At 39.4% G+C, this 27691-nt stretch overlaps 1 protein-coding gene and 1 pseudogene across 1 annotated transcript in view; one reads left to right on the top strand and one right to left on the bottom strand.

Moving 5' to 3' along the window:
- The window catches only part of OCA2 (OCA2 melanosomal transmembrane protein), a 210584-nt gene that overhangs the window by 7044 nt on the left and 175849 nt on the right, over positions 1-27691 (top strand). Inside the window, exons 2-3 of the mRNA XM_087726964.1 lie at positions 20814-20912; positions 22288-22479. Of these exons, the coding sequence (XP_087583090.1) occupies positions 20814-20912; positions 22288-22479 (291 nt within the window). The remainder of the gene's footprint in view (positions 1-20813; positions 20913-22287; positions 22480-27691) is intronic.
- On the bottom strand, positions 544-4386 carry LOC148043300 (uncharacterized; annotated as a pseudogene).

The following is a 27691-nucleotide window of genomic DNA, read 5'->3' as shown; positions in this document are numbered from 1 at the left end:
TTTAAGTGTTTAATTTTCTTCACTTTATTTTTTATAAATATAATACATTAACTCTCCATTCTAAATTATACTTTTATTTTATAATATTACTATTGTTAAATCGTTAAATTGATACCTATTTTTTAATACAATATGATCAACTTTAAAAATGCTAGTTGCAATGTTTTTTGAAGTATAAATTCTAAAAATAAAACAAAAATCTTTGCATTAAGGCCTAGAGAACCCTGTTGATTGAAAACTTTTCCCCAAACTAATTTACAATTTTTTTTCTGGAGTAGGAACCATTTGCCCTCTGTTTTTTGTTTAAGCAAATCTAGAATTTTACCATTGTACCATTTCTCCAGTTACCTGAACTAAAAGGATTTCTCATCTCGATTTCCAGATAGCATATATCAGTAATGATGAACCGATGGCACGAGTGCCAGAGGTGGCATGCAGAGCTCTCTCTGTGGGCATGGGCACTGTCGCCAACTGGTCTTCATGGGCACCGGAGCATCCGAAAATGGCCTGAAAACAGCCAAAAAACCACCCAAAAGGCTGTTTCTAGGCTGGTTTTAGGGCCATTTTCTCACAGGTTTTGGGGCAGTTTTTTGAACCGTTATAGGCCCTGAAAAACAACCTCAAAACAGCCTGAAAACGGCCTGAAAAACGACCCAAAACAACACCATTTTTCGGGTCCTTTTCAGACTATTTTTGGACTGTTTTTCCAGGCCAAAAACGGTCTGAAAAAATGAGCCAAAATGGCCTAAAAATGGCCTGAAAAAAGCTTGAAAACAGCACAGAAAACAGCCTAAAAACAGCACAGAAAATGCCCCGAAACCAGGCAAGTGCGTGCCGGCCAGCTGGTCTTGGGTTTTTGGTGCTCCAGTGTGCAAACATACACACGCATGCACATGTGTTCTGGTAGGGGCACTTGGTGCTGAAAAAGTTCGCCATCACTTGCATATAGCAATAGCAGTTAGACATATACCGCTTTATAGTGCTTTTACAGCCCTCTCTAAGCGGCTTACAGAGTCAGCATATTTTCCCCAACCATCTGGGTTCTCATTTCACCCACCTCAGAAGGATGGAAGGCTGAATCAACCTTGAGCTGTGAGATTTGAACTGCCGAACTGCAGATAGCAATCAGGTAGCTGTAGTCTGCAGTACTGCACTCTAACCACTGGGCCACCCTGTTTCAATATCCTTATGCGGTAAGAGTAAATAAAACCTTTATTAATGAAACCTATTAGAAACCTATTGGTTTGACTGAAAGGATAGTCTTTCCTCTGAAAAGGCTGAACCAGATGGAGAAGAGGATTCAAGGCAACATAAAGTAGAAAAGAGTTATCTTGCTACTCAGTCTTGATGAGGAATCAAGATTTAAGTGTGGCTTTGATCTTACTAAATAAGATCAATCCACTTGTCACATTGATCATTTCTGGAACATCAAATGATGATGATGTCAAAAGATTGATAATCTGGATACTATCATTACAATTGAATTCATGCACTTATCCATTCACTAGTATTTTGAGAATAGGTAATTTGTAATTTTAATAGATTTGTATGCTGCCCAATCCCGAAGGACTCCGGGCGGCTTACATAAAAGCAATTAAAATATTAAAAAGATTAAAAAACACAGAACAATACAATTTAAAACAGAAAAACGCAACATGCACTCAGTTATAATGGGGCTGAAGTTCAGTCAAGCTCAACAGCCCCAGGCCTGCCGGAACAGCCAGGTCTTAACAGACTTATGGAAGGCCAGGAGAGTGGGGAGGGTCCGGATCTCAGGAATAGCTCGTTCCAGAGGGCCGGGGCAGCAACAGAGAAGGCTCTCCCCTGGGGAGCTGCCAGACAGCATTGTGTGGCTGACGGTACCCGGAGAAGGCCCGCCCTGTGCGATCTTATTGGCCGCTGGGAGGTATGTTGCAGGAGGCGGTTGCGGAGATATCCAGGTCCTAGGCCATGTAGGGCTTTATAGGTAATAACCAGCACCTTGAAGCGTGTCCGGAGACCGATGGGAAGCCAGTGCAGCTCATGGAGGATAGGTGTAACATGGGTGTATCTAGGTACACCCACTATCGCTCACACGGCTGCATTCTGGACCAGTTGTAGTCTCCGAACACTCTTCAGGGGCAGCCCCATGTAGAGCGCGTTACAGTAGTCGAGCCTTGAGGTGACGAGGGCATGAGTGATCATTTGGAGTGCCTCCCGGTCCAGGTAGGGCCGCAACTGGTGCACCAGGCGAACCTGTGCAAAAGCTCCCCTGGTCACAGCTGACAGGTGATGTTCTAATGTCAGCTGTGGATCCAGGAGAACACCCAAGTTGCGGGCCCTCTCTGAGGAGTGTAAGATTTCACCCCCCAGGATTAAAGGTGGAATATCTGGACTATTTTTGGGGGGCAACATCCAAAGCCACTCAGTCTTGTCAGAGTTGAGCGCAAGCTTGTTCATTCCCATCCAGACTCTTACAGCTTCCAGGCACTGGCACATTACTTCCACCACTTCACTGAGTTGGCACGGGGCGGACAGATACAGCTGGGTATCATCCGCATACTGGTGGTATTTAATCCCGTACCTACAGATGATCTCACCCAGCGGCTTCATGTAGATGTTAAATAGGAGAGGGGACAGGACTGAACCCTGTGGCACCCCATATTTAAGGGGCCTAGGGGTCGACCTCTGTCCTCCGACCAACACTGATTGCGACCTGCCAGAGAGGTAGGAGAAGAATCATTGCAAAACGGTGCCTCCCATTCCCACCTCTTCTAGCCGTCGCAGAAGGATACCATGGTCGATGGTATTGAAGGCCGCTGAGAGGTCAAGAAGCACCAGCATAGAGGAGTGCCCTCTATCCCTGGCTCGCCAGAGATCATTGGTCAGTGTGACCAAAGCGGTTTCGGTGCAGTAACCAGGCCTGAAACCAGACTGAAAGGGATCTAGATAATCCGCTTCATCCAAGGTCCGCTGGAGTTGAGAAGCCACCACCTTCTCAACAACCTTCCCTAAAAATGGGAGGTTGGAGACTGGATGGTAATTTTTAAGAACGGACGGATCCAGAGCAGGCTTCTTGAGGAGGGGTCTCACCACTGCCTCCTTCAGAGGCTGCGGGAAGGACCCATCTCGAAGCGAGGTGTTTATAATCCTCTGGATCCAGCCCCTAGTCACCTCTCTGCTGGTCGAAACCAACCAGGAGGGACAACGGTCCAGTAGACAGGTGGCGGTACTCATCGACCCAATGGCCTTGTCCACTTCCTCAGGAGTGGCAAGCTGGAACTCACTCCACAAAGTTTGCTCAAGACTCTCCCTCAGCATCTCTGCTGGCACTGTCCAAGTGGAGTCAAGGTCCGTCCAAATCTGAGCGATTTTATCCGACAGAAACTGAAGAAATTCCTCTGCTCTTCCCTGTAAGGGTTCACCCGCATCTCTCCCTTTCAGGAGGGAGTGGGTTATCCTAAACAGGGCGGCCGGGCGAGATTCTGCGGATGCAATAAGGGCGGAAAAATGCGCACATTTTGCCGCCCGTATCGCCACTAGATAAGACCTAATAAAGGTTCTTAGCAGTGTTCAGTCCGATTCGGAGTTACTAGCCCTCCACCATCACTCTAGGCGTCTCTTTTGGCGCTTCATCTCCCAGAGTTCCTCAGTAAACCAAGGCGCCCTCCTGGATCCACTGCTGCGGAGAGGCTGCAAAGGCACAATCTGATCTAAAGCCCTAGTCACCACGGTATTCCAGGCAGCAACCAAGGACTCAGTCGAATTGTGGGCAAGGGAGTCAGGTATCTCCCCAAGCTCTGTCTGAAATCCCAAAGGGTCCATCAGGTGCCTGGGGCGGAACCATTTAATCGGCTCCACCTCCCTGCGGTGGGGGAGTAGCTTCCGAAAATCAAGCCTCAGCAGGAAGTGATCTGTCCATGACAAGGGCGAGATCTCAATCCCCTTTAATTCCAGATCACGTCTCCACTGCTCTGAGAGAAACACAAGGTCGAGTGTGTGTCCCGCCATATTAGTTGGACCCTGAATTACTTGGGTCAAGTCCATGGTTGCCATGGAAGCCATGAACTCCTGGGCCCCATCAGAGCATTCACCAAGAGATGGCAGGTTGAAATCCCCCAGTACTATAAGTCTGGGGAATTCAACCGCCAGTCCGGCTACTGACTCTAGGAGCGCAGGCAGGGCTGTTGTGATGCAGCTGGGAGGTAGGTACATCAACAATAAGCCCACTTGACCCCCAAGGTCCAACCTTACAAGGAGGGACTCACATCCGACAATCGCTGGAGCAGGGAGCCTGTGAGACATCAATGACTCCCGGATTATAACAGCGACTCCTCCACCCCTTTCTTGGTGTCGTGGCTGGTGCAGCACCTGAAACCCTTCTGGGCACATTTCTGAGAGGGGGACTCCTCCCTCATGGCCCATCCAGGTTTCAGTAATACATGCCAGGTCTGCCCCCTCGTCTAATAGTAAGTCCCGGGTGAGGGGAGCTTTATGGACCACAGACCTGGCATTCAGCAGCAGCAGCCTGAGACCAGGGCCCTGGTTTCCCATGTCACCTGGTTCCCGAGTTGAGCTATCAGGGCCGGAATGAGGGATCGCTGTGACATAGCGAACCCTCCTTCCCCGGTAATGGCTAGCCCTAAAGCTCCTGTCGTACCTGCCCCTCCCAGTCATAACCCTAATGCTCCGGCCCGCTCCCATGCCCGTAGATCCCCCTCCATCTCCCACGGCCCCCGTTCTACTCTGCAGGCCATTCAATCCAGGCACTTTGGGATGAGAGGCGAGTCTGGGCCCCCATCCACTTCTGCTACTGCACTCAGTGGAGGGGGCTCCAGGCTGCGCTCTCAATCCCCTCATACATACCAACCAGGCATTCTCCACATACATACCCCACTACAGATTAAAAGAATACAACAGTACAATAAAAAATTACACTAATTTAAAAGAATGTGGGATCATTCACTCACAGGCATACACATACACTCCACATACAGAAAAGAGGGGGGGTTGTGCAGATATTAAAATCGGTATTAGTGTTGTGCAGATATTAAAATCGGTATTAGTGTTGTGCAAGTAGGATTGTTCGTTCACGGGGCGGAGACACAAACGTCGGATCAGTGGTAGGGGAATATAGAAGAAGTCGTTCGTCTTCTTTCCTAGATAGTGTGGCAAAGGGGGAGAGAAATCTGGATGGTTGAAATGGTGTCTCTAGACTAGTAGTAGGCGGCAGTAGTCGTGACAGGGAAACAGGGTCGTAAGTCTGGGAGTACAGGGGTCCAGAGTCTGTAGGCAGTCCTAGGTCCATAAACAGGAAGAGCCAGATGGTAGAGATAATAAGGAGAAAAAGGCCCCACAGCCACAAAAAGGGCGAAGGAGAGGCCGCAGCGCAGAGAGAGTCCGGTTGAGTGGAGGGGGGGGGTTGCCCGCAGGGGCCGTGGTGATGATAAGCACAGTCACATGCCCACCCTCGTCCAGCACCATACGGATCAGCTACCCCACTCCTTGAAGACAAGCAGCAAACTGACACCCTTCTGAAAGATCCAGGGGCTCTCCCAGTTGCAGAAAGCAAGGACGAAGGTTGCCAGGACTGCCATAAGCCAAAGCACGAAGAAAACAGAAGGAAGGTGGGGGGGCTGGGAGGGCAGTGATGGCGGCAGCAAGGCCAGCTGCCCGATCTCAGTTGGCCCCATCTGAACCAGCCACCCCCTCGCTGGCAGTTCATACGGTCCCAGAAGCTCTCCCAGGTTTCCTCAGTCCGCAAATAAAAGTCAAAAGAAGCACCAGCATTGTTGGAAATCGTCAGGGGCGGCGCTGTTAGTGCGGCACCGCCATTTCCACCGCCCGATAGAGAAAAGCCAGAGAAGAAGCCACTATAGCAGCAATAACAACCATGCGAGCTAGAAACACGCCAGGGAGTCAGCCACGAATGGCGACTCCCCAACTGATTGCCCGGTCGGGTCCCCAAAGTCATGCCCTACCATTTTAAGCCCTTTCTTGCAGGGTTTGCTGTTGAGAAATATGATGTTTTTCGGCGTTTTTCCCATCCGCCCAGCCGGAGCAAGGAAGCTACCGGCCATTCACAGGCTCGCACATGTGCAGGTAATTTCTCATACTGGCCTTTTTTCATATCACTCTTAATTTTCTAAACTTATTTGTTTTTTCCTAAAAGAAAAAGGAAGTTAGTAACAATTGCATGCATTTAAAAAGAGGTTTGCAAAATATAGTAGGCATCAGGTTTCTGTTTATTTCAAAATAATTGAAGTCCATAACTGAAGAAAGAAGTGGAAGGAAGGAAGGACAGGATAATAACAGTAGCTCACATTGTTTTGCTTTTTAAAGAATAATGTCATATACTGCTGTAAAAATGTTTGCATGTGTGATTGGGCATTGGGGAAGGGAGCCTCATGGTATTATTGCTGAGAGTTTTTGGTGAATCAGTTCTGCAAATAGGTCCAATAAATAATTAAATAAATAAAAGGAAGCAAAGAATGATGCTAGCACAGTTTTTGAAAGGATCATGCAACTTTTTATTGTTATTTCCAATATATCCTTGTCTCTTACCGTCAACCAACCCACTCTCAATCTATATAATGCTTCTTGTTCCTTCAGAAGACCTGGTACTTTTGTCTTTCATGTGCCACAGAGTTGTTCGGAAGATGCCACTATTAGCAGATTGAAATGTACCTATCACATATGCTTCTTTTGCTTTCATTTCCTTTTCCCCTCTTCTTTGTGTGAAATAGCACTTCTCTTACTACTGAATATGATTGTTTTATGGTTGTGGAATGCTGAGATAAATTATAGAGTTTGATTGATACTAAGCCACTTTATGCGTGAATTCTGTAGAAATAGCTGCCTCGCTCAGTTAAAGTCTGGATACTCAGATTATGTAAGTAAATATTCCAGAAATTTACTCCCCTCTTTTCATATATAAGGAAAACTGTTATATTTATAGAATATAAAATATGCTTTATATAGTACAGAACCCCTAAAAAAGAGATGTCAAATTTGTGGCCCATCGGCCAGATGAGTCATGTGCTAGCCATCCCAACGCCTGGTTTAGCAAAGGGAAAAAAGTCGGGATACATCACGTGATGCTGTTGTGATGACGCGAGTTTGACACCTCTGCCCTAAAATAATATGTCATCTTAAATTAGTGTATTCTTTCCAAGTTCTTAACTTCACCCATTGTTGATAGTGTATATCTGTTTTAATTTTTTTAAAATAATTTTGCTTCCCATTTTCTTCACCTTCACTAGCAGATAGAGAAGTTAATGTTTCTAAGAATATAGGCAGCAACAATACCTCATGCAATCATAATGCTAATATGATATGAGCATCAATCCTCTTTAGGATTTTATTGACAACTGTTTCATTATGTAACATTCAGAATAAATACTATGAACCTGATTTTAATTATCATTAAGATTCATAATAGAACCAGGAAAGCCAAAATCGAGAGGGAGGGAAGGAAGTGAAATGAAAAAAAAAATAGATTTTTCTTCACTTGTTACTTGTATTGAGGTTAGCTTTATGATAGTATCTGATTTCATGTTGCTCAGCATAGGTAGATGTGATCAGAAGAGCTGTATTTTATGGATTTTCTCAATCTCTCTTAAAATGGAAGCTTTAAATACTGGCTGAGGGTATTGCTTTGCAATATAGAAAATGCATTAGCGTTGGTTTCCTACAAGTGCTGCATTATTTTTATTACAAGCAGTACACTGTTGATCTAAAAATAGTTGGGTTAAAAGCCTGCTGACGTTTGACCAAATAAGCTGTGCTAATTAAAAAGATTTATTTACTGTTCATATGCTTTGCCTGGAATCAATAAAGAAAAGGATGTATTTTTTAAAAGAAATATTATGTTTTGCTTATTTCCAGTGCACCGAGGAATGCAATAGCCGTGCCCCAAATCTGATTAAATACAAATGGGGAGGGGGATGACAAAAATAATAAATCCTGAAAGAAGGTTATTTCAACTCTATTCAAGTTACAGAGAGGATTATATTCCAGATATATTGGATTTTTTTCTATTTAACCTGAAAACCAAGCATTTCAGCATTCACAAAGCAAAAAAATGTATGAAATATTAACACACTATATGGATCAAGAATGATTCTTTTATACATGCATAAAAGTTTGTAAAGTACATATTTAATATATCCTGATTTATTTTGACAACGAACTTATTGTTCTGACCTAGGCTTCCCAAGAGCATGAAGCAAACTCCTTTTATTAATTTACTGTGAATTCTGCTCATTCACATCCAGCAAAGTCTTTCAAGGGAAGATTTACAGTCACAGACCTTATCTGGCTTGGAGATCTGACAGGCCGATATCTGCAAAAAACATGCCAAGGAGTCTCGGAGAGTCACAAACCAATTAAGGGAACTAATTGTCTCTTGCAAACTCCACTCCCCTTTCACTCCTCTTTTATTTCCTCTGGGAGGGGCCATTCATCGTCCATCTGTGGCCTTACTCCCAAGTCAACCCCTGTTGTCTAGCTGTTCCCTTCATCTGGCAATTCTGCGCATGAGCACACTGAGAACAGGCTCCAGCTGTTCATCTGACTTACTGATGTCTGACTCTGAAGGCAACTGATAACTAACATACAGCTCTGGCTCAGTGGCGTATTAACCATTAAGCAGATTAAGCACGTGCTTAGGACACCTGGCCCAAGGGGGTACCACAAAGCTGAGAAAGAAAAAAACCCAGTGAAGATTTGTACAGTGTGTACAAAGGAGGGGGGGCACCAAGATTTGTCAGTGCTTAGGGCACCAGTGAGCCTTAATCTGCCACTGTTCTGGCCCCCTCTCTGCCTCCGACACAGAGCCCTCATCAGAGCCTTCCCCAGGCTCCAGGACTGGCCCATGTTCCTCTCCAACCTCCTCACTGTCTGAATCTGTTGCCAGTTCTGCTGGCAGGCCACAACACTTATAACACTTTATGGATGAGAAATCAGGCAAAATTATTAGGAGTTCATGGGTATGGAAAAGTGGACCCTACTTTGTTCCCGTGCTTTCAGTTCCTCCAGTATGAAATGATGTTCCTTATAACAGAGATGAGTTACTTGTGCTCAGCTGTCTTTTTAAATGTATCCAATGGCATTTTGTTCCTTCAAACATTAGGTCTTCTGGCTGCTTCAAGGTGAACAACAGAATGACTGGTGGGGCAGGGAGTGTCAACCACAGGGTATAGAGGAACAGTGGTGCAACATTCTTTGAAAGATGTTATAGGGCATCCAAGACGGAAAGAGAGAAAATCCATCAGTTTGGCATATTCCAGTTGTTGCATTGGAGAACAGAATCTTGTGGGTGTAAAAAAAAATTGGGAGCAGAAAACCTCCTTGTTTTTGCTGTCACATTTTATAACGCTGAATGCTTGCTTGGCTAACTTCCTTATTATTCTATAAATGAACCCCACACACTGGGGACCAATATCGTATTGAATCTATTTGGTGTTTAGTCTCTTTTTTAGCTGACTTCTTTAGCTGACTATTCAGGAGTTTTCAGATATTAATTAGATTTGTGTCACTGATGCTGGAGACATGACATTAAAGCAGTCACCGGTGATTTAGATCAACATCTTGTGGTTCTTCTGTGCATATTGTTGTTGGCATCAAATTGTTCCAGAAACTCTGTGTCTCACATTCAACTTTTAAATCCTTCTTTAAAGTTTTGCAAAGGAATTGCATATTTATGCATTTCAGCATATTCCAATATCTAGTGAGGCATTCCTCATAAATCTGGGCTGCTGGCCCACATCAGCTCAGCTATGCAACATTTAACTCACCAAATCTTCTGCAAGGAATGGATGATGCTTGTCATGCACTTTTTGCTGACCCAAAGCAGAACGAGATACACAGGGGAGCTGTTTGTGTGTGTGTGTGTGTGTGTGTGTGTGTGTGTGTGTGTGTGCGCGCGCGCATATAGCTCTGTGATGATAGAATTGCTAGGCAATAGACATGTTGCAAAAAAAAAATACAGCATAGTCCTTATCTGTTCTATTTAAAATTGAGCACAAAGCACAGAATGCAGACTAAGTGGGAGATGTTAGAAAGGTCAGTGCTTTTCACAAACTAGAGCATCACAGTGGAGGGCTTTGCTTATGCCTCATATATTTTTAGAAATATGCTAATTCTCTGCAGTCATGCAGATCTACACAGAAATAAAGCTTAGCGATCAGATGGGTGCCTGTTCATTGATATACTCAGAAAATCTCCATTTTGGGCAGAGAAGATTCACTACACTTAGCCTCCAGGCAGCTAGATACAAATCAGTTTGCAATTGCCATTAATTTCCCAGAAAATGCCCATTCACTGATCAATTTTGCAATGCCAGTTTCATTTTCCTTTCTAAGCCTGTGACTTTCCCTAAATGAAAATCAGTCAATGTTTTGGGTTTGCCTCTTGTATGAATCCAGACTTTGTGGTTTGTAAAGTATGATTACATGAAGTTTAAACCCAGCCTGTTTTGCTTATTTAAGAAATGGTAGCTAGATAAAATAATGAAGCGACACAAGGTATGCCCAGCATACATAACCTGGCCAAATACCATTTAATTTCAGTGAAATTTCCATATTGTCTACTCTCAGTTCATATATTGGTTTCAATTCCAGGGCTGCTTGAAGAGTTTAGGGTGGCTCAAAAAGATTTGAAAATGTTGTCTTGATTGTTTTCTGTTCACTAGTTCAGCTACCCTTGAATCCAACATGATTCCATCCTACAGCTTGCAATTGGACAGTGGTTATCAATTTTTGGTCTGTGGACCCCTGCGGTCTGGGATATCATCACATACACAGAAAAGTCCTAAACTGTAGGAGAAGGACTGGCAGGGGGAGAAGTGAAAAGAGGAATGAGTTTAGAATTGTTATGAGCATCAAGCAAACTTAGTCCAACCCCTCTAGTGTCGTTGACCCTTATCTAGTTCTAACCAGGTGCTTACCATAAAGATTCATGTGCTTTTAGCAATAAATCAGTTAATTTGAATCTTTACATATGGACCTGGTTTTTCACACCTGACATAACACCTTCCCTACTTGTTGTCTTCCAGATGTGTTGGATCCATGTAATCCTTGGTTGAGAGGGGAAGAACCTTCCTGCTTGTTGGTTCTGATCATTCCTATAGCAAAACTTCTAGTTCTCTAATGCCTTGTGAATAGCATTTTGGTGGCCAATAGCCATGGAGAAGAACATTTCTGCCATAATAGTTATACCTACCTATAAACATTGGAAAATTAAATTTTCTAAATTTTCTCCTGAGTCAGAAATGGTAGAAGGCATAAAGACTGGCTTTTAAAGAGAGGAGGAAGAACTGCTATCAAAACAATGGTGAGATAATAGAGACTTGAGAAATGTTTCACTAATTTGAGAAAAAGTCTTAAACGGGTGCCTCCCTAATTCACATGGAGATAAAATGAGATGGCAGGAAGCACATTCGGATGTGTTTGCCAGATTCTGTTTCTTCACCTATTAACAATAAAAGTAGTTTCCATTCCACTCCTTCCCCTTTTCTTTGTCAAGACTGACATACACTTTCACCTATATTCCACTTTGCTCACAGCTTGACAAAGAAAAGGTGTGTGTGTGTGTGTGTGTGTGTGTGTGTGTGTGTGGAATGGAATGCAAGTTTGGGAGAATGATATTCAAGCATCATTGGTCCCCGGGAGACATGTTCCCACCTCAAGGACACACTGAGCAGATATTCCAGTATGGCTGGCTGGTTCCCATAACAAAATGAACAGATTTGATTGGTGGACATAATGGATTGTGAGTGGCCCATAGGGAAAGGGGGAATTAACTATGCTTGCTTTTGCACAGGAAGCCCAGAGCTGGTTTCGCTTCTTCTATGTCATGGGTGTCAAACTCACGTGATGTCACATGACATAACAGAGCTGGGGTAGTGTGGTGTGGCCTACATGTGATGCATCAAACTTGCAGGCTGCCAGTTTGACACCCCTGTTCTATGCCAATATGGTTTGTTCCATTTATATTCTTTGTAAAATAATGTCCCAGGAGTTTCTTTTTCTGCGTTCACCAATTGGACAATTGACACCAGACCTACATGGCATTGGTTTCTTAGTCAGGTCTGCCTTGCTGGGTCTAACAAAAATTCAGAATAATTTCTGAATTTACTCTATTTCTGACTCACTCTCAGGTCTTTTACCCTCATGTAATGTTGAAACTCTTGATATCAGGGAATGAAAGGCTGCAGGTGTTTCTAAAAAGGCCAGGGAAAAGGGATTCTGCTGTCAGATTGTTTTAAATGAATCTTCTTATTCATTTTCAGGGAAGTAGGAAGCTTAGAAACTTGTATAATTGGAGGAATACTCTAGCTACCATAGCATGAATTCTCCTCAGGCAAATATTCTGGATTTCTCCCATCACCGCACAGACATAGGAGGCTCTACAAGATGTAAAGGGCAAAGCATAAACCTATTTCTGACAAATCGTAAGCTCTCTCAGAATCAATTGTCATAGAGAAGAGCCTACTCAAGTGCCCAAACATCTAGTCAAAGCAGACTCAATGCTGCAGATAATGAAAATGATCATAATTTATTCAACTTGTGTGCTGCCTAATTCACAATGACTGAGTGGCAAATCAACTATAAAATAAATTACAATAAAACCAATAAAACATGAAAGATAAAAGATGAAAATGAAGTTAAGGCCTTACTCTCCCTTTCTAAACGCCTGGGTGAAGCAAACAAAATTCATAATTTGATAGAAGGGAATACTTGCAGTTCCGGTTTGAAATGAGGCCTCCTTGGTGTTCTCTACATTGTTTTTTTTTTTTTTTTTTTTGCAGACATTACATTATCCAAACTAGGTAACATCATCAGTAAAATCTGTTTTATTTCTTTTAAAAAACACAAATATTTCATCATTCGTCAATCATTAAAACATTGTAGTACAATTTTTTTTGTATGCCCCTCCCTCCCTCCACCTCCCCAACCCCCCTCCTCCTTCCCCCCCGACTTCCCAGAACCCGTACACGGTATAGATTTTTAACTAACACAGTCTAAAATCTATTGAGAAAAAAGAAATAAAGAAATTAATGACATTCTACATTGACCTTAGCTTCTTCTTACTGAACTAACTTTTAACAGTTTAAATCATTTCTGATCTTAAGCATAGGCTAACTGGAATTTCTTGGTCCCGTATTTATTTTGTATATAGTCAATCCATTTTTTCCAGTCTCATTTATATCTCTCATTTGAGTGATCTTTAAGATATGCCGATATTTTAGCCATCTTGGCTAAGTTTGTGACTTTCAATGTCCATTCTTGGATTGTAGGCAAGTCTTCCTTCTTCCAGTATTGCGCCACCAACAGTTTTGCTGCAGTTATTAGGTGCAGAATCAAGTTAGTCTCTACCACTGTAAAGTCAGTACATATACCTAGTAAAAATAACTGAGGAATAAACTTTATCCTTCTTTTAAAAATATTTTGCATAACCCACCATATTTTTATCCAGAATGCCTTAACCTTTTGGCAGGTCCACCATATATGATAATATGTAGCATCGAGAGAACCACACCTCCAACATTTAGGCTGTACATTCGGATACATAGAAGCCAACTTTTAAGGATCTAAATGCCATCTATAAAACATCTTGTAAAAATTTTCTCTCAGATTTTGAGCTTGTGTAAATTTCACATTTCTTACCCAGATTCTTTCCCATGTATCCAACATTATTGGTTCTTCAATATTTTGAGCCCATTTTATCATACAATCTTTAACTAATTCTGTTTCCGAATCCATCTGTATTAATACATTATATATCCTCTTTATATGCATTAAGCTTTGATCTCTTATTTGTTTAAACAAGTTATCCTCAACTTGGATAAAACCAATTTTTTGATCTATTTTCCACCTAGCCTGTAATTGCCCATACTGGAACCATGTTTGAACTACCTTCTCCTCTTTTAATACCTCTAAAGATTTTAATTGTAATACCCCCCTTTCCGAGGTAAGCTGTCTGTAAGTAATTCTGTCCTGTTTTTGTGCTATATTCATATTTTCAATTGCGTGTCTAGGAATTGCCCACATGGGTATCTTGTCATTTAATTTATATTGGTATTTCTTCCAAACCCGCAGTAAAGCATTTCTTAAAATATGACTTTTAAAATTCTTATCCAATTTTTTGTTGAATAACAGGTAAGCATGCCAACCATATACCAGATCGTATCCCTCAATATTCAATATTCTATCATTAGTTAAATGAGTCCACTCACTAATTACAGATAGCGCCACTGGATCATAACATAGTTTTAGGTTAGGTAATTTCAAGCCTCCTCTCTTGCGTACATCTTGCATTATTTTCATCTTTACCCTCGGCTTCTTTCCTGCCCATACAAATTTGTTGATACCCTTCTGCCATTCTAAAAGATTCGCATCTTTTTAAAGTATAGGTAACATTTGGAAAAGAAATAAAAATTTTGGTAAAATGTTCATTTTCACTGCTGCTATCCTACCCAGCAAAGATAAGTGCAATTTCTCCCATTTTTTCATCTCCGTCTGTATACTATGCCAAAGTGGTTCATAATTATGCTTATATAATTTCCCATTTGAAGTTAAAATGTTAACTCCAAGATATTTGACTTTTTTAACTACCTCACATCCTAGCATCACTCCTAATTCTTCCTTTTGTTTAATATTCATATTTATAGCTAATATTTTGGTTTTTCCTAAAATTATTTTAAAGCCAGATACTTGACCATCGTATTCATTAAAACCATACTGGATTCCTGCGGTTGTTCCAATATTATGACCAAATCATCCGCAAAAGCGCGGACTCTATATTCTTGCTGCCTAATCTTGATCCCTTTTAAACCATCCAAGCCCCGTATTTTATTCAACAATACTTCCAAAGTTATAATAAACAATAATGGGGACAAAGGACAGCCCTGTCTTGTACCTTTTCCAATTTGAAAAGAGTCTGTTAAACTTCCATTGACTATGATTTGTGCTGTTTGCTGTTGGTATATTGCTTTAATTGACTGTAAAAAATTATCTCCTATCTGCATTTTTTGCAATATCTTCAGCAGAAATTGCCAGTTAACTCGATCAAAGGCCTTCTCAGCATCCAAAAATATAAACACAGCAGGGATCTGGTTGTTCTTTCCCAAATATTCTAATGCATTAATAATTAATCTGACATTACTTTTCATCTGTCTCCCCTGTATAAAACCTGTTTGGTCCGTGTGTATCAATTGTTGAATAACCAACATTAACCTATTTGCTAATATTTTAGTAAAAATTTTATAATCTACATTCAGTAATGAAATAGGTCTATAATTTTTGGGTTGAGTAGTATCTTGATCTTCTTTGGGTATCAAAGATATAAACGCTGTCTTCCAAGATGGAGGCACTTTACCTTCCATTTGAATCATATTAAATAATTCTCTAAGAGGTTCTACCATTTCTAACTGTAAGTTTTTATAGTAAACCGCTGTCAAGCCATCTGTACCTGGTGCTTTCCCTGACTTTAATTGCTTAATTACCTGCAAGATTTCCCCCAAGGTTATTGGTTGATTCAATTTTTGCCTGTGCTCTTCTCTAACTGAAGGTATTTTCTCTTTGTCTAAATATTTGTCTATGTCTAAACCATTAATTTTATCCCCTTTATACAGTTCTGTAAAAAATTCCCGAAAAGGCTTTTGAATCTCTTCCTGTTGAAACACCTCCTTCCCTCTGTAAATCAGTTTAGATATATTTCGAGTTTTCCTTTTTTTCCTAATCTGATAAGCTAACCATCTGCCAGGTTTGTTTGCATTACAAAAAGTATTGTGTTTTGCATATAATAAATTAGTGGCTACCTGGTCAGAGATCAACATGTCAAATTGAGATTTTAATATGTTAATAGCTTCCTTAACCTTTGTATCGTCTGGGTTCATTGTTAACTCCAGCTCTTTTCTCTTAATTTCCTCTTCCAGTTCTGTTCGTTTTAACCCTTGTTTATTTCTATGTGTTTTATTTATATTCATCAGGACTCCTCTCATATACGCTTTGCTTGCATCCCATACAAATTCCATAGATGTACCCTTATTCATATTCAAAACAAAATATTCAGATAGTAATTTTTTACAATCATTAATATACTTTTCATATCTAAATAAGTTTTCATTCAATCTCCAAGACCTTCTTGCCTGCACTACCCTTCCCAACTCCATCCAAACTGGGTTATGGTCCTACCAAACTAGGTAGCATCATCAATGTTAGCAGGGAATGGGGCTTGCTCTCATTTGATATTCTAGTGGCTTGCCCTGTCAGTGTTGGTGAGTGTGGTCTTGGTAGTCCTTTGGTTGGACTATTTACTGTTAACTTGTTTGGCAGTCCCTTAAGGTATTGTTTGCTTCTTGATTGTAAATCTAATATTAATCTTAGTATTAATCTCTACTCATCTGGATGTTGATTGCTGGTAAGGAGGTGTTTTATTCCCTTTTTGGCTTGTTGATTGCCTCTTTTGAATGATATGTAGATGTTTATGTCTATGTGCCTGTTAATGGCTGATTTGTCAGCATGCCAGGCTTCTAGGAATTCTCTAATGCTTTTGCACTTGGCTTGGTCTAGAGTAGTCACAGTTTCACAGTTCATAAATCATCTTCCTTTATTGGTTCTTGATATTTCAGTTGCTGTTTGACTGATCTACTGATTTATATCTTGTGCTATTTACCTAATTCATGACCTCCTGTCTTTGATTCCTCAGTCTCAATAAACTACTGGGTGATTTCTATTTCCTGTTTGCAATCAGTCTCAGATGGGAGGGACATTTTATTTTCTAAGATTGGAATTCTCTATTTGATCTCAGAGAAGAAATCATGTACACATGATTCCACTAATCCCAGGATATTTCCTAGATGCCATAAGACTGCAATTTATGATGTTGTTTCTTGTGTTTTTTCCATTTGAGACTGAGTTGCTGTAAATTATAGAAGGAAGAAATGGAAATGTACTGGAAAATAAAGTGAATGATAATATGAATGCTCTCATGGTTTTTAAGCTGATAAAATTCAGGGACTCGACCAGGCAATCATCAGGAGTCAACACTGACTTGAAGGTACAACAATAAATAAATAAAAATTAAGCAGCACTGATGAAAAAAGCTCCTAAATTTCTTCCTTTCCACTGGTGAAGACATCATATATGTCAATGCCTTTTCTGGCCCTAAAAGAATGGGAAGAATGAAATGTTTGTCCTCTCCTGTTACAGAGGTTTTGCAGTAAAAAAAACCTTGTCAAATTCTCTTTTAATTAATTTAATCATGGTTCATTGATCACAGCAGTCTTTGAACATACCTGCCTATTGTCTATTTTTATTGTTACTTACCTTCCCTACCAGTTCACAAATGTGTGCTTGCTCCCTTCACTTGCATACACCTCATTTGCACATGCACATAACCTTCTGTGAATGCACAGTGCTCACACATCAGGCTCTGGAGCGCCCACCCGCCTGCCCGTGCTCCTTACTGGTATTTGAGGTTTTTGGGGTTTCCACATACGGAGAGTATGGCGCCTGTGCGACACTCCACCGAGCAGCTGGAGCATTGTGGAGGTGTTGCGGAGCATCGCAGGTGGTAAGTACACATGTATGCACTGTGCATGTGTGCACACACACTGTGCACATTCATGTGGTGGATGCCCGGCCCCATTGCACCTTACTGGTTGCAACGGGATCCAGAACCCACCACTGTCATGCACTGAGGTGAGGCAGGTGGGCAGAGCCTCCCGCAACTGCCACTATCGGTTCGCCTGAACCAGAGAGAACCAGCTGAATACCATCTTTGTATGGACCCCTATTTCAATGATCAGCTGTTGCATAGCATAACTATGTTCTGTGATGGTGCAAAAACCAGAATATAGGATGGGTTTAAAATTAAATTAACACCATATATCTGGTATGTCACCCATGAATAAGAGCAATACATATAGTCCTCAACATATGACACAATTTGCTTAATATTTCTGCTATTAAGCAATGTGGTTGTTAAGTGAGAAAAAGAGCACCCAATGTTATGCTCTTTTTGCCATGCTTAAGTGAATCACAGGGTGGTTAAGTAACTCTGGCTTCTTCCATTGAGTATGCTTGTTGGAAGCTGGCTTGGAAGGTTGCAAATGGAGATCACATGATACGTGGATATTAAATATGTAATAAATACATGCTAGATGCCTAGTGCCTGAATTTTAATCATGTGATTGTGTGGCTGTTGTGATGGTCAGAAATGTGAGGGATGGTTGAAAGCCACCTTTTCAGTGCTGTTGTAACTTCACTACACTAAGGGTTACCAGTCAACTGGTACATTTAAGAACTATCATCCTTTCAGTAAGTATATTTTTTGCTAATCCATTTTTTCAAGGGCAAAAGCATGCAGAACCTACTTCCAAATAGCGAAACCAACCATATATACTCATCACATAAATCTCAAAGTTTTTGATACAATGAGTAGCAATGTTTCCATGCTAAGTACATTTCATATGCCATCTCTAGATTTTTAAAAAAGCCTCAGTTGCCATGTTCCAATCAGCCAAGTGGACTAAATTCATGGGCATGTGTTTGCTACCCAGTCCATGTTTATGAAGCCATTAGTCATTTAGGACTAAAATAAATTTTAGCAACAAAGCACAATCATGGCTGAATAAACTCTGTTACAATATTACTCCTTGGAGATTGCCAAGGTTTTGTTTCCATATTTTGAGAAATTACTGGTGACATCTAAGGTCCACAATTGCATTTAAGCTTGATAACAGAAAGCTTAGTGCCTAGAAACCCTTTCTGGCTTTTTACTGAAAAAAGAGAAAGGTGAACTTGTAATTTATGGGTTTGAAGATTAGAAACAATAGTTTATGTAAAGACGAAAATTATGAAAAAAAACCTAGAGAATGGATAAAATATGAATGCATTTATAACCTCTGCGAAAAAGATTGGACACCTCTTATTTATGATCTTTTTTATTTCCTATTTCTATTTCTTTTTTCCTATTTTCTTTTATATATAGTCACTATACTTTGTTAAATTCTGTTTCTTTCCAATATTTCCATTCTTTTTATCCTATTAAAAATATATTCATACAAATTTATACTAATCTAATGAAGTTAAACTGTAGTTGATGGTGCTATAATTTAAAACATATTACTCTCATTTTCAGAAGTATTTATTATTATTTCATTGCTGTAAAATATATAATTGCTCCCATTTTAAAAATGATTGGTAGTACACCAGAACTTCATTTTTCAAGCTATACAGTTTTTACACTCTACATATTTATAGCAAACACTTTTTTCCCCTCAGCATCTTTCCTAACCATAAATAAGATGATTTACAAAGATTTAAGAAACTGTTTTTTTAGTAGCAGTACAGGGTTTGATTTTTTTTTTTTTGCAGTTGGAAAGGTACATTAGATTAAGTAAACCATATTGTTTTGCCTCCATCGATACATTTCAACAACTTTCAATATTTTAGGTTTTAAAAATACAGATTACATAATTTTCTCAACAGCTAGACCAAAAATAATAGTTTATAGCTTTCAGAGCCACAAATGTTACATTAAAATGGCTAGAAGAATTAATGTTATAAATTGATTTTTAAATGAAGGTACTCAATGGATCAAGTGAGAGATGTACAATGTAGAAATATATATATCTATACCGTGTGTGTGTGTGTGTGTGTGTGTGTGTGTGTGTGTGTGTGTAATCTTACAAGGTCTTGGCCTATATAAAATTTCAGAGGAATATTTGAAAACAATATTTGCTTTTCCTTATGTTTTAGAAAAACAAAGTATGAGAAAGAGAAATAATAGTTGTGATTTATATAATTATATAATACATTATGTACCTGTACTTTCAAGTTCTTAAACCTTGAATCCATAGATTATTAATAGGTAGTATTAATAGACACACAAACCCAAATAACTTTTGCTTGATATCACAACATTTCAATATGGTAACTTCTATGGATACCCTTAATTTCCAGTTTATCTTATGAGAACCAAACAATCAACTTTTGATGTATGATTAGTGTAGAACAAATCAGCATGAGAATGTTTTTATTTATAATAAAACATCTTTCTAAGACTAAAACTGATTTCAAACTGATTGTCACAGCTAAAGTAGTAGCTCTTCTCTGCTGCAGACAAAATTCTTCGAGATGTATGCAGTGCCATTGCTGGAATCATATTTATATAAGACGCAGAATTTTGAGTTGGTACCCCAAGAAGGGAAGACTGATTGGAAAATTTACATCAATAATATTATTTAGCTTCTAGATAATAGCAATAGCAATAGCAGTGGACTTATATACCGCTTCATAGGGCTTTCAGCCCTCTCTAAGCGGTTTACAGAGAGTCAGCATATTGCCCCCAACAATCTGGGTCCTCATTTTACCCACCTTGGAAGGATGGAAGGCTGAGTCAACCCTGAGCCGGTGAGATTTGAACCGCTGAACTGCTGATCTAGCAGTAGCCTGCAGTGCTGCATTTAACCACTGCGCCACCTTGGCTCTATAATGAAGATAAATATACATTTTTTCAAGTAGCTGGGGAAAATCAAAAGTGAAATAACTGCTTCCTTGATTACTCTGATCAGGAATTGAGAAAAAAGTACTTTGAAATATGGGCAGATGCTTCTTGGAAAAAAGATTTGTAAGAAAAGCAGTGTTATTACTACAAGAAGAAGGGAAATGGAAAACTGAGATAATATTGCTTGGCAATTCTAACACAAATCTTTAAATTAATGTATTTGCTTAATCTAATAGTAAATCAATTTGTCTACTGATATATGAGCCACATATACTGCTTTGGAGAGATGATTACTCTAATAATTATCTTTTTTAAAGGTATAATTACAGTTTGCCCAAATTCTTCAGCACAAGATCAGAAGATAACTGTTTTACAGAAAGGACACCTCTGTTGAAAGTTTCCACTAAAGGCAATGGGTAAGAGAGTTTTTTTTTAAAATGTATCTTTCTTGATATTGAGCAGTAGTGGGATTTAAATTTTTTTTACTGCTGGTTCTGTGGCGTGGCTTGGGCATGGCATGGTTTGGTTTGATGGGCATGGCAGGGGAAGGCTACTGCAAAATCCCCATTCCATCCCCACTCCAGGGGACTTGGGAGGCAGAGCATAGATGTGGGTAGGGCCAGTCAGAGGTGATGTTTACCGGTTCTCTGAACTACTCAAAATGTCCACTACCGGTTCTCTAGAACTGGTGAGAACCTGCTGAATACCACCTCTGATATTGAGCACCAGAATATATTATTAATGGCTGAAGTCCTAAGTAATTTGAAGAGGGCTCATCCCTATGCTACTACTGGTATATCATAAATAACCTAAATGTTAGAGAAATAAACGTGAAGTATACTACTTCAAGTTTGTGAAGAAAAGTGAGTTATAAATTACCAGTAAATAACTATCAACAAAGCATTGCTGAGATTCTTTCTTCTATAATAAGACAACTATAATAGAACCCCACATCTTATCAAAATATGGGGAGTTATGTTCTGGTCATGGAACTACAAGGACATTGATCAACAGTAAAAGTAAATAATCATTTTGGAAATATAGTTGTACTCTTTTATCTAGCTAAGATATATAAATTTCCTTGAAGCTATCCTTGGAAAGCAACTCTTCTTCCTTCTAAAATCTAGGATATTCTGAGATTACTTAGGAGGATTCCTGACCTAGAAATAATTTATTTAGCCATTTCCCCAAGGATGACATGGATGATTTCATGAGATAGACTCCTGGTTGACTGGTAACAATCAATAGGCTCTAAATGGAGTTTTCTATAGACCAGTTGGTTGAGTGAACCCAACCTAACTCTCAATTCTAGGAAATATTGTAGCATATTGATTTTCAGTTTATTTTGCTATTTTGATATGTATCATTTTCTTTTTATAATGGCTTTTAATATGTTTGTACACTGCTCAGAATCATTGTGAATTGGGTGGCCTTCCAAGGTGAATAAATACATAAAATAACTGATTACTTAAGCTTAGTAATGTGGTAGTGAAAAAACATCTCCCTGAAACCCCAGATGTGTAGAATATGTTGATTGTAAGTAGGCTAATGCTGAGGTTTCTCCTGTAATGGAAAAAGTCAGCATTGTTACTTATTGCAAAAGTATAAATAGCACATTAAGTTGTATTCCTCACAGGTTAAATAAATATCATGTTCACAAGCAGATATATTTTTTAAAAATTGGCATCCTTAATTTCTGCTGTTCTTCAGTAGCCTTAGCTCCCAATGGAACAAATTTGAGAAGATCAGACCATAATTTATATTGATAGTTGTCTCCATGATGTTTTACAGGTTAAGATGTACAGATGTTCATAATACAGATTTCATCACAGATGATGACTCTTGGGAAAACAGTTCTGCCGAATTTGAGCAGAGGTCTCAGCCAGGAAGTGAAATGACCAGCTTGTCAAGATCTGCTTCGTGCTCAGAAAAATGTGAAATATTGGACAATTTTCATGTCAAATTCAATTTATCCAAGATGAGGTATTATTTTGAGATTTTCTTCTTTTCAGCAAATAACTAAAGTAACACTCCTTTGCTAGAACTTGCTATTGATTCAAGCAGAACAATCCAATGAGGTAGATAATAGCATCTAGTCAGATTTATAGCCGTATTATAATATTACAATACTGGTATATAACCTCCTTTATCTCCCTACAAGGTACTTTATGTAAAGATATGACCTTTTTAAAGTTTAAGTAGGCTTTGGTTGCTGGGAGATTATTGTTTTTATTTCTGTTTAAGTGTTTTTAATTATGCTTTGACTTGTGTTCTCAGTGACATTAGTTTTATAGAGAAAGATGTGTGATAAAGTAAACAAACAAATAATCCTAGCTATAAATTTAGAAATAAGTCCTACAAAGTTTAGTGTTTTTTCTCTCTCTCAACTCTGCTTAGGCCCCTATCGGCATTTGAAAGCATGATCTGATTTAAGGAATCTTTTTAATCTATGGAATCAGTAAAGTTAAAAAAAACCCCTTTTTGCATACTATCTAACTGGTGACTAGTGGGGAAAAAGAGATAGATCTAGTGATTTCTGCATCACATGATCAACTAAAAATTCATATAGTGACAATTCTGTAACATGTACAAGTTTCAGTCATGTAGATATGGGATTTATTTCCTCTAACCTACTACCTGGCTACGAGGCACCACAAACACATATTTCCTGTTATGTTGGAAACTATTCAGAGATAGTTCTTACTGATTTTTTAAAAACTTGGAACAGAAAGATGTAACCTAATTAATTAGATAAAAAGAAAAGAAATAGATTTATGTTTTATTTCCAACTAGGTCCCAATACATTTTAAAACATGTTTGCCCTTGAAAAGCATTGGCAATAAAGTAACTGCACTTTATTTGTTTTCTATCATATACTGCAAAACTATGTGTATATGTGTATTCCAGATGATTTAGTGGATGTAGAATTCAAACAGATGTGGTTTTATTGTATGATTTCTTACATATATTCATGTGAAAAAGCATGTCTTATCATCAGTCAATTTTTGCTCTTATTTAGCAATCCACTTCTAGATTTTTAGAGCAGTTCTCCAATTCATAAAAGAAGACACATAATTTCATTTCCCATGGATATTTTGTGCCAAGGCTGCATTATCTTTCTTTGTGCACCAGTCTCTAACAATAGGTAGGGTTTTTGGAAAGAGTGCAGAAAAGAGCATTTGGGGGCTGGAGGCTAAAATGTGTGAAGAATGATTTCAGGATTGGGTATGTCTAGGCTAGTGAAAAGAAGAACTAGGGGTGACATGATAGCAGTGTTCCAACATGTGAAGGGCTGCAACAAAGAAGAGGGAGTCAAGCTATTCTTCAAAGCACCAGAAAGCAAGACAGGAAACAATGGATGGGAACTAATCAAGAACAGAAGCAACCTAGAACTAAGGAAAAATTTCCTAACAATGAGAACAATTAACCAGTGGGATGGCTTGCCTTCAGAGGTTGTGGGTGCTCCATTACTGGAGGTTTTTAAGAAAAGATTGGACAGCCACCTGTCTGAAATTGTATAGGGCAGCGATCACCAACCCTTTGGACTTCAGGGACCACTAAATTCATAAGTTTAAATCCTGCTGACCACTAATATGATCTGCCTAATCACCAGCTGGGTGGGCATGGCTAAGTGGTCATGTGACTGGGTGGGCATGGCCAATGATGTCACTCATGTCAAGGAGTGCCTCGCCAGCCTCTACTTGCCCCTCCCCTCCCAGCCCCTGCCCACCTGGGCTCCTTAGGGCTCCAACAGGAAGCAGTTGTTGCAGCTAAGCAGCCACCTTAAGAATGAGTTGGCCAAACAGCTGGCTCAGTTCAAATTGGATCTGACTGAGAAGGAGGTTCAGCAGAAGCACCTCACTGAGGACTACAAACATAGGCTTTCCAAGCAGAGGGAAGACCTGTGGGAGTGCAAGGCCAGGTACCGGCATCTGGAGGCTCAGCGGGCTGAGATGGTCAGCCAGTTCTAGGCCATCATGAAGTCCCACTAGAAAAAGGCCCTCCAGCTCTTTGCTACCAGCAGCAATTCCCTCCAGCGTTCACCTAAAGCTCCTCACCAGGAGCTAAAGCAGACCCCAAGTCAGAATCCCCCCCTCTGATCTGCACAAAAAGACCCTGAAAGGGGGGACTCTCTGCAGCAACACAAATGTTCATTGCACGTATCTGGCCCAGGAGCCGTAGTTTGAGGACCCCTGACTTAGTGCAATATAAAAAATTCAAAAATTTTTCTGTGGACCATCAAAATTTTCTCATGGACTACCAGTGGTCCACAGACCACTAATTAGTGACTGCTGGTATAGGGTGTCCTGTTTGAGCAGGGGGTTGGACCTCTGAGGCCCCTTCCAACTCTGTTATTTCCTATTATGTTTTAATAATTCAGTCAATGATCATTTTATTTCTTAAAATCAATTACTTACTTAATCTCCCCCCCAGATGTGCTCTTACATGCACATACAATGCGCCTACCCAAAATATTAAAGACATAACAAAATACCATAGTTTTAAAAGGTTTTATTTCAGCAAAAATATAGCAAATGGCAATATATATTTCTTGCAGATCATTAACTATTTTGGTTCATTGCCTAGTGCAGCTATGCATCTAGGTTAGGGATGTGGAAATCATTAAATATCCTGTGAGCTTTGCTGTCATCCTAGCTCATAATATATTAAAGTGTTCTTAGGCAGAAGGGCACAACTACCGTTGTGTAAACTTGGCACTGTTTTATGAAGTAAGTCTTAGTGAGGCATGGCAATCTGTTCAGAAATTCACATTTCGCATAGTAGATTCTTTGAAGCAACCCATCCATATTTATACTCTTGAGACAATAACGGAATAAAAGAAGAATGTATTATTGTTGGTACTGATGTACTGACTAGTTGGAGCCAGAAAATACAGCAGCAAATATTCTCTGTTGTTAATTACTGTCACATACAACAGCTCAGCTGGCAGCAAGATATAAATTTCTAGAATCAGTATGAAATCATGCCTATTATTTTTCTTCTGCACTCTTCCTTCCTTCCTGACCTTCCCTGTTCTATTTTAATTATGAATATAGAAATACATTAAAAACTGCCCAGCTTTTCTTTGTTCTGTATCGTTGCTGTGTAAGCACAGCCCAATATAATTGCCCTGGTTATGCAGAACAGTTGGCAGCTAGTCCTGCATTGTATCCCTGGTGCTGCAGCAGGCACAGACTCTTGATAAATTGTTCCCTAAAATACTTTCATGCAGCCCTGTTGAATAAACATACTGGAGTTTCCAGACGCCGAGGAGGCCTAAATCTGCATAGTTACAGTGAAATAGCTGTGCTATGTGTGGTGCAGATCTGAAAAGAAAAAAAAACCCTCAATTTTTTTTGGCAGTCATCAACACGATAGGCAAAAAATAATTGCAAATAAAGCAATACAATGAATTATAGGGTAGATATTTGGATTGCAATTGTTTATAAGACCAGTCTTCATTATAGCTAATTCAACTCATCAGAGCATTTATCTAATATGCTAAAGGATTACTAGTCAGTGAGAAAAATACTCTTAAGGGTTATAGTTTATTAACAAGTTCCTATCTCCTGATTACTTAGCTGAGTTTATTATTTTAAGGAAGTGCTTTTCTGGATATCTCAATGATTAATTTAACGTTTCCTGATTGTTATTGCTATTATGGACAGTCTTTTTCCTAGACATCATATTTTAAATTTAAATCTTTATTCAAAAGATTAAACTTGTCTTTGGTCTATGACTTTGTTGGTTGACAATGGAAATAAATAGACTTGACTTGTAACACATATAATTATATTTGTAAAATGAGTGCCTTAAATGTGTAAATTATAATTATAGTCATACATTCCGTTTTTCATAAAAACTATGCAAGTGATTTCCTATTTTTCCAGAATGTTTTTTTACTTCTCCTATCTAGTTCATAGCCCTGAATTCCCTGGTGGTCTCTCACCCAACTATTAACATTTTGCTTCTGAGGCAGACAAAGTTATGTAGAGGCATTGTCAACTGCTAAAACAAGACATGTCAGATATAATATATTGTATGTTATTACATGTAGCTAAGAATAGCTAAATTTCATTTTGTTTCAATTTTTCTAATCCTCAGTAAAAAGGACAAATGTAGACTGCATTGTATAGTCTACTGCTATTACCCTTAGGTACCCATGATATGGGAGGAAAACACGAGTTATTTAGCTAATTAGCAATTAGGTCAAGTGTCTCCAAGTGGCTTGCTCGGAGTTTTAAGGGGCCTCTTCCATAACGAGATGGACAGAGCTTAACCTATTTGCAAACACTTATCACTGTATGTTATGACCAATCATGCAACAGAAAATAGTGATGTTGAAAGAAAAGTAATTTGCTCAGAAAACTAATCCTATGATAGAAATGGAGTCAAGTTAAAAGAATACAAAGACACTTTCAGAATTAACAGTTTAGAGTTCTCAGTGTCTTTGTCACAGAAGGAAAACCGATAAATGCAGAGCCCAATAACTTGCCCCGAAATATTGTCAAGATAAATTAAATGTGTTCTGAACTTCCAATGATCAATTACTTGTTTGCCACTATAAAATAAAACAAAGTACTTGTGTCTCACAAAACTGATATTCAGACAATACCACTTACAAAGGCAAAACACTAATTCACATCATACATACATCTATCGCTTCCCTGCCAGAAGCCTGAGCAAAACTCACATCACACATAAATCCAGACAAAATGTATATTGCATTAGACAGCTCTCCAAAATTCAGGGAAAATATAGCAAAAAGGCAGACAAACTCAGAATCATGTCCTACCCCAAGAAAACTAATGCATCCATAAAATCCAGGAGAAGCAATTCTATGTTCAGGAAAAAAGAACTGCATATAATCTGCCTCCTTTCTGTGGGCAAAATCTTCAGTACACCAAAATAGAGCATCAATTTAAAGCAACAAAATCACCATGGAAAAACCAAAGCCAAATACCACTTTCGGTTTATGGTCCACTGATTTTTCTAGTAAAAAAGGTTTCCTACTGAAGTTATTTCCCCCCTGATAATTTAATTACATTTTTTTTCTTCCTGGCATTTCCCTAAAAATGCTGTATCTGCTCCCCCCACACACCTCCTAATTAACCAAGTATTGATGCATTAATTTCAACAGAAATTAGCCAACCGGCTTGTCATCCGAGCCTGATGTTATGGGCTGAGAAAGAGT

The sequence above is a fragment of the Thamnophis sirtalis genome, unplaced genomic scaffold (genome assembly GCF_051295495.1).
Source record: "Thamnophis sirtalis isolate CommonGarterSnake01/CBP01778 unplaced genomic scaffold, rThaSir2_p1.2 scaffold_12, whole genome shotgun sequence".
Classification (NCBI taxonomy): domain Eukaryota; kingdom Metazoa; phylum Chordata; class Lepidosauria; order Squamata; family Natricidae; genus Thamnophis; species Thamnophis sirtalis.
This window is presented reverse-complemented; position numbering and strand designations above follow the sequence as displayed.